This window comes from Arachis duranensis, chromosome 2, assembly GCF_000817695.3.
Source record: "Arachis duranensis cultivar V14167 chromosome 2, aradu.V14167.gnm2.J7QH, whole genome shotgun sequence".
NCBI classification, from domain to species: Eukaryota; Viridiplantae; Streptophyta; class Magnoliopsida; order Fabales; family Fabaceae; genus Arachis; species Arachis duranensis.
This window is the reverse complement of record NC_029773.3, coordinates 89,455,053-89,463,123: the sequence shown is the minus strand read 5'-3', so window position 1 is coordinate 89,463,123 and position 8,071 is coordinate 89,455,053. Positions and strand designations below refer to the sequence as shown.

At 25.4% G+C, this 8,071-nt stretch overlaps 1 protein-coding gene across 2 annotated transcripts in view; it reads left to right on the top strand.

Moving 5' to 3' along the window:
• LOC107475907 (bifunctional 3-dehydroquinate dehydratase/shikimate dehydrogenase, chloroplastic) overlaps positions 1–6,418 on the top strand; it is a 7,992-nt gene extending 1,574 nt beyond the window's left edge. The window contains exons 2-10 of one of the 2 annotated variants that reach the window (XM_052257543.1): positions 228–339; positions 1,020–1,241; positions 2,780–3,120; positions 3,946–4,009; positions 4,214–4,322; positions 4,629–4,778; positions 5,388–5,509; positions 5,619–5,781; positions 6,195–6,418. In XM_052257543.1, coding sequence (XP_052113503.1) covers positions 228–339; positions 1,020–1,241; positions 2,780–3,120; positions 3,946–4,009; positions 4,214–4,322; positions 4,629–4,778; positions 5,388–5,509; positions 5,619–5,781; positions 6,195–6,238 — 1,327 coding nt within the window. In that variant the 3' untranslated portion in view covers positions 6,239–6,418. Of the gene's footprint in view, positions 1–227; positions 340–1,019; positions 1,242–2,779; positions 3,121–3,945; positions 4,010–4,213; positions 4,323–4,628; positions 4,779–5,360; positions 5,510–5,618; positions 5,782–6,194 lie in introns of both variants that reach the window. The other variant, XM_016095578.3, reaches the window with a different exon arrangement.
• Positions 6,419–8,071: the final 1,653 nt, after the last annotated feature.

Genomic DNA, 8,071 nt, shown 5'->3' with positions numbered 1-8,071 from the left:
ATATAAAAAATAAATATTAAATTAAATAAAATAACTTTTTTTTTGGTGACTAAATAAAATAACTTTTGATTATTGTGTTGGTAGCATTAGTCAAATTTTAAATGCACTAAAATGTTAAGTAATAAATACCTTAGAACTAAGGAGCGACATTTTATAAGTGGTGTGTATAGCATATGATTATATTGCTAATTTGAGCTGATGTTTATTTCATTAATTGTGATTAACAGAGACCAATCACCATCAAGTATGATAAACAAAAGTAAAAGCAAAGCTACATTGTTGGAAGTACTAAGAGTGGCAATGGAATTGGAGGTGGAGTTTATTGAACTGGATTATGAGGTAGTCATCATACATTTCAAGGATTTGGCTTCTTCTCACTTCTAAAGTGTGGGTATATGTAATTTCAAGGTTAATTAAAATAATTGCAAGATCTCAGTTTTTTTGTTTTATTTTATGAAGAACTTAATAATGATTTAAGACTTTATTATAAAAAATAGGATAAAATATATATATATTTTTCTAAAGTTTATCAAAAATTTTAAAAATATTTTTAAATTTTATTTTGTTTTAATTTTGTCTTTTAAATTTTTAATTTGTATTAAATATACCCTGACGCGACAGATAAAATTTTAGACAATTTAAAACCAATTCAACAATAATATATGACAACTATATTTGATTTATTTGTGTTTAAGATTATTTTTGTAAAATTGTTACTGAATTGATATTAAATTTTTAAAAAATTAGTCATTAAGAATATATTTAATGTAAATAAAATTTTTTTAAAATAAAATTAAAATAAAATAAAATTTAAGTGTATTTTTTAAGCTTGTAACAAATTTCAAAGACAATATATATATAGATATCAACACAATTTAATGGACCATTCATTATGTTTTTCTATGCATCTAATCCAGCATTTATTAATTAAGTTTTCGGTAACATTATTATTGTGTTTTTTTTTTAAGAAAGATTTAAGAAATCTATTTTTTATTTTATACTAACCTTTTTATTTTCAGTTGGCTTCTGATATATGCATATTCCAATACAAAATTCAGAACCCCAAGAGTAAATTTATTGTATCAAGGTATATCAATGGAGGGAAAGCTCCATCAGCTGAGACATTAGGAGATCTAATTGCAGATATGCAATTTACAGGAGCTGATGTTATCAAACTCAAAATTGATGTTAATTACATCACTGATTTAGTGCCAATTTTTCGGATGCTCACACATTGCCAGGTATCAAACAATTTCTAATTAAATGACTAGTTTCTATGTAGGTGAAGTATCATAAATTTGTCATTGACCACATATTTTTATTTACAAACACTAAAATTTAAATGCACATTCTATCTGTATATTTTGTCTTTGATTATTATGCATAGATATTGACATAAACACAGAATATGACATAAATATATAAATTTTAAATTTTTATAAAATCTGGAGATACGATATATATATAATAAATTATTTTTAAATAATTGTAATAATATTTTGATATTAAAATATTTAAAATAATTTTTTTAAATAAATAATAATATATTTTATTTTTAAACTCATTTAAAGATTACATATTAAGAATAAGATTGGACATATTGACGGTATTTAGATATATCTAAACATACTTGAAGAAGAATTTTTCATTTTTTATTAAGACGCAATTGAACACAATAAATATACGTGTCGAACGAATATAAATGAGTGCTGTATTCAAAATATATTCAACATGTAAACATAATAACTCGGCAAAATATTCATACTTTATAAGTCTTCAACAACTAAAATTAAATGCATACTCTATCTATATTTTTAACTTGTGTGTATATAACCTGATTCTCTCAAAATATACCAATATCAACATTTATTTTTCTAAAATTTTTTACACAATTTATTCTCACGTGGCAGCAAAAGTTATATTTAATTTTTACCAGTGGTATTAACAGATGCCAAAATTATTTAGCGAAAATATAAATTTATCACTAAATAAAGCGTTGTCAATTGTCAAAATATTTAATGACAGTTTTGGACAACCATTGATATAACTATCGTTAAACTATTTGCAATAAATTTCTTTAAAAAATATAGACATAAATCAATTATGGATTTATTATAGAAGAAAATATTTACCAAAATACCATTATTGAATAATTAATTGATTGTATAAATATGTTATTGTTTATTATGTACCGGGTATAATTGCCAATTTTGCAATAAGTTCTTTATATTCAATATGGGAGCAATAGATAAGTCAAAACCACATTAATTTACCTAAAAGGTGATAAATGAATATTGTAAACAAAAAATTTGACAATTTTTATTCATATATATAGTTTTATATCTTGAAATTACTAAGGCTGTGTTTGATTTTAAAAATAAGTTAAGATAAGACACTAAAAACAAAATACAAAAGATAAATATAAGTTTTTGTATTTTATTTAGTGATAAACTAGAATAAATTATAAAAGTTCAATTTATTCTCATTTTTTATTCAAAAAATTGAGAATAAAAATATAATAATATAAAGTATAATTATAAAAAATTATCAAGAATAATAAAATAAAAAATAAAAAATAAGTTATATCATTTAATTTGTTAGTATCTCTATATTTTTTCTGTTAAAATAGATATAAAATATATTAATTTAATATCTCTAAACATATTATCTCTGACCATATCTTATCTATCAAATATAATTTTATATCTCTATATATTTTGTATATGTAAACAAACACAGCAAAATGCTTTTCTTGATTGTGTTTACACTTTACATGCAGGTTCCCCTAATTGCCATTGCAGTGGGAAGTAGAGGCCTTATATGCCAATTATTGGGACCAAAATTTGGAGGATTTTTGGTATATGGTTCTTTGGAGGGAAAACCAATTGCAGGCTTACCAACTCTTGTTAGCCTTAAAAATGTGTATAAATTGGAGCATCTGAATGCCGATACCAAAGTTTTTGGGCTTGTATCAAACCCAGTGGGCCATAGCAAAGGGCCCATTTTGCACAACCCTACTTTTAGACATGCAGGTTACAATGGAATTTATGTGCCAATGTTGGTTGATGATGTTAAAGAGTTCTTCAAGACTTATACAAGCACTGACTTTGCAGGTTTCAGGTATAAATTTTCTTAATAAGTGTGCTTGAATATTGCATTTTTTAATTTTTCATATGCTTCTAGATTATGTATTTTACTAAAAAATGGTACAAATATGTGAATTATGCAGATAAAGTGATGTTTAAAATTTACTCTAACGTATTTACTTTTTACAATTTATTCTAGTACAATTATTTTTCAAAAATAAAAATAAAAATTTATAATTAGCTTCAAATGAATTGCTTTTTTAAAATATTTAAAATAAAAATAAAAATCATCCAAACAAATTTACTTTTTAGAAATTTAAAAAAAAATTATAATTTACTCTAACGTTTTCTTCTCATATCTTGGAATAAGAAAAAAATAAAGAAAAGATAACAAATCGATACCTAACTTTTTAGTTCGTGGACATTTAAGTCTTTGAGTATTTAAAAATACATTTAAATTCTTAACTTTTTCAAAATCTGAGCACATCGATCTTTGACTCTAACTTATCGCATTTTAAAAACTCTCCCACGTGTACATATGTAATGACCAGATAGAAGTCACGTTTGATTTATCTATTAGTTGGGTCTGATTGATCCAAGTGAATATGAAAGATCGATATATTTAAATTTTAAAAAGGTCAGAAACTTAAATATATTTTTAAATCTTAAATAACTTAAATATCTGTGGATCAAAAATGAATAACCTATTTCTCCTTTTCTCAAAAAACCATTTTGAGGATATCACTCAAACTTTTCCCATATATAATTTTTTCCCCTGAATGTTGATTACTATAATAAGTGAAATTATTATATACATGCACAGAAAAAGGAGTGATTCTTCTAAGTGAAATTTATGCAGTGTTGGAATCCCTCATAAAGAGGCAGCAATCAATTGTTGTGACGAAGTTCATCCACTTGCTAAGGTTTGTAATAAACAATAGTCATTGAAGATGTGTCAATTTACCTAAATGACCTATAGAAACTAAATCATTACTTAGGTGCACAATATTATTCTTCATATGAGCATTATTAATTTATTCAAATTTAATTAAGATAAATTTCATGTTGATCTAATTAAGTGTGGTAAAGCATGTTCTAAATGATGGTCTTCCATTTGTATTATGTAGTCCATTGGAGCTGTAAATACTATAATAAGAAGGCCTATTGATGGAAAGCTAATTGGTTACAATACAGATTGTGAGGCTTGTATCACAGCAATAGAGGATGCAATGAGAGGTACCTTCACAATCAAACCATATTTTTCCATATACTAAAAGTTAGGGTAAAGTGTATTTTTTTATTTTAAATTTTTTGAAAAATTCTTAAAATATTTTTAGTGTTTAATTTGATTTAGTTTTATCTGTTAATATTTGAAAAAAAAAATTAGGTAATTACTCACGTAAAAATGTCTTTACATAAAATTGACAGATAAAATATTGATAATATTCAATTAAATAATTTACTAAAATATGTAAATCTATCTAACAGTTTATAAAAACATATATTATGTTAAAAAAAATATATATTTATTTGATTGAACAGGTAGAAAATATGTGAATGGCAAAGACCCAGAATCCTCTCCACTTGCAGAAAAAATATTTGTGCTGGTCGGAGCAGGAGGTGCAGGAAGGGCACTTGCCTATGGTGCAAAAAGTAGAGGAGCACGAGTCGTCATTTTCAATCGTAATTTTGGTAAGAAAAAATATAGATAGATAATGAAAATACTAAATCTCAGATGTTTATTTCATTAGGTATATGAATAATTATTCTAATATTAAAATTTAGGTAGATAATTTGGAGGTATAGTATGTTTTAATTTGATCGGTGATTGTTCATATTATTCAAAAAAATTATTAGTTACCTAGCATAATCCTTTTAATAAAATACCTTAAATTTAACTTTTATAAGTAAAAGAAATTATCATCTAATAAAAAAATTCTTAAATGTTTCTAAAATCATTTTGAAAAATTAATACAGTATAAAATATTGAACTAGAAATTAAATTAAAGAATATTATTTTTTATTTAAAAATATTCACATTATGAAATCTTCACATAAAGATGATATCGTAAATTTTTAGATAGTTAGTCAAACATATTTAGTCAAATATATTAAACATCTAATAATTCACAATAATATTTTTATGTGAAGAAGTCATTAAGGCATTATACAAATTTTTTTCCCCTTACATACATAGAGTCTAAAATTTGTCCTTGTATATATCATATATGGTACATAGAAATTACAAGAATATATACGGTTATTGTTTGATAGAGAGAGCAAAAGCACTTGCACATGCAGTCTCAGGAGAAGCTCTACCATATGAAGACTTAGATAGATTCTCCCCGCAAAATAATATGATCCTTGCAAATGCATCTTCTGTTGGAATGGAACCTAAGTCCAATGAAACTCCTATAGCCAAGGTTCTTCTTCTTATTTATTACTTTTATTACTCCTACCTAACTAGCTACAGCTTAAAATCATTCAATATGCATAATTCACATCATCTTTTAATGGTGGTTGCATATATAGGGTGCATTGAAAGCATATGAGGTTGTGTTTGATGCTGTTTACACACCAAGAAATACAAGGCTCTTGCAAGAGGCCGCTGAGTCTGGAGCCATTGTGGTCAGTGGTGTTGAAATGTTCATAAGACAGGCTCTTGGCCAATTCCGACTTTTTACCGATGGATTAGGTACTAATTCTAATTGACAAATATTAGAAGACCATCAGAATTTATTGTTTTCGGTGGCCATCAATCGAATTGTTTTAGTCTAGTAATTTAATAATATACTTTTAATGTACACTTTTAAACATTGATAGTTAAACTGTTGGTCAAAAATAATAAATTCTGATAGTTCTCGAACATTTTTCATTATGATTTATTATCTTTTAAGATGTTAATATCTTTGTTGTTGAGTAATTAAAGTGTTTTAATTTGTGAAAACATTTTATTTTTGTCTATTTCAATGTTTATATCCTTTTTAATTAGATGTAGTTATATTTGTATGTGTTACAACTTTATGTTGAGATTGTTACTAGACAAATTGAATTTATAACATCCAATTTTAATATGTATTTGTTTTTCTTTTCTCTTGTGCATTGCAGCTCCAGAGGCATTCATGCGCAAGCTTATTCTGGAACAATTTTGATTTCTTATTAACATCATATTTCGTCCATAAGATGAATTTGTTACTTGTTCTCTTGTTAATAACAAAACAAGAAACATATTACGAAGAAATGTAATAATATCAATGCAGAGTGATATGTATTATTTATGTATAATAATGTTTGATGTTGAATGAATAATGAAAGTCATTATTTATGGATCATTTGCTCTCCTTTTTTCAAAGAAGTTAAAGAATTATTGTATAGAGTATAAATAATAATTTTAGTATATAATTTTTATGATCATCATTCATTTTAAATGTTTTGGAATAAAAATATGATGATTAAAATGTTAGAGACTAAAATAAGATTCACCTCAAATATTGAGGACAAAACAATACTTTATCCCAATTTTAAATGTTTTTTGTTTAATTTTTAGATGTTTTTTTTAAACTGATAATTTGAATTTTAAAAATTTTTAAAATGATTTTACAATAATTTTAGATATTTTTTATTATTTAATTTTAGATGTGTTTTTTTTATTTTAGATTTTTTTATCAGGATTTGAATATTTGTTATTGTTTAATTTTAGATGTATTTTTTTATTAGAATTCGGATATTTTTTTTAATAATTTGAATTGACATTTCTTCTAAAAAAATTCAAAAAGTAAAAAGTGCTAGTTGGCTTAGTTAGCTGGACATTTTGTTGATTATTTAACAAAATTGAAAAAATGTATGTTCTTCAATGGAAAAAAATGAGAGAGAAGAAAAAAATTATATTATTTTAAAATAAGATAAAAATGGTAAAATTTATTTTATTATTATATTCTTTTTCTTATTTTCTTAATTTTCACTTATTTTTTTCATTTTTAAATAAATATTTGAAATTTAAAGAGCAGCTTTTCATGTTATGAAATGTGTTATTTAGATTATTTTTTTATTAGTTTAATTTTGATAGTAATTAATTATAGTAGAAATATATAAAGAATATATAAAGTTAACTATAAAATGTAAACTCCGTTAAATTAGTAAATAATTAGTCAATAAATTAGTTTTTATTAAAGAAAATTAGAAATGCGAATATTATATCAAATTAGGATAGAGGCATAGAACTCATTGAAACGAGAATTTTGAAAGAAACCAGTCCAAGATTGGACCGAACGGGATGAACTGGTTGAACCGGGCTCAAACTGGGCCCGTGGGACCAACTGGTTCAACAATTAAATGAACCCAAGCTCTTTCTTCTCCCTCATTTCAGCAGAAACGAAGCTGAAGGCTTCCAGGGGAGAAGAGAAACGAAACATTCTCGAACCCTTACGACAAACTTCAACCGCCGTAGCTCTTCCGTCTGAGATTTGATCGCCGCACTGTTTGCGACCACGCGTCCATCGCGTCGAGCTCTACGTTTCTACCGGAACAATTTTATAGGTAAGCCATTAATCATTCCCAGCCACTCCTTTCCCCCAATTTTTCGAAAATTGAAAAGAGATGTTGAATTTCTTTAGTTTTGATGTTTTAAGATCCAATTAACTTGAAGAGAACGTTCACTCTTGCTTATGTGAAGCTTGGGTAAAGTGAGGATACCATAATTATATTTTAATTTCATTCAATTTGAGTTTTGAGTATTAAACTGGATATATAATAGGAATTTGAAATTGTGAATACTGGAACTTTGAGAAAGTTGAGCCTAATGTTTATTGAATTCTGAGTGGCTATGTCTGTGTTGGGTAAATTGCTTTGGTCGCTACGTGGGAATTGGTAAAGGTATGATTTAACTTTCGTGCATTTAATATATAATGTTCTGTAAAAACTTAGTGTTCTTGATATTTATGATGTGATTTGATTATGTGATGGAGGTTGTTATTATATTGAGGTAA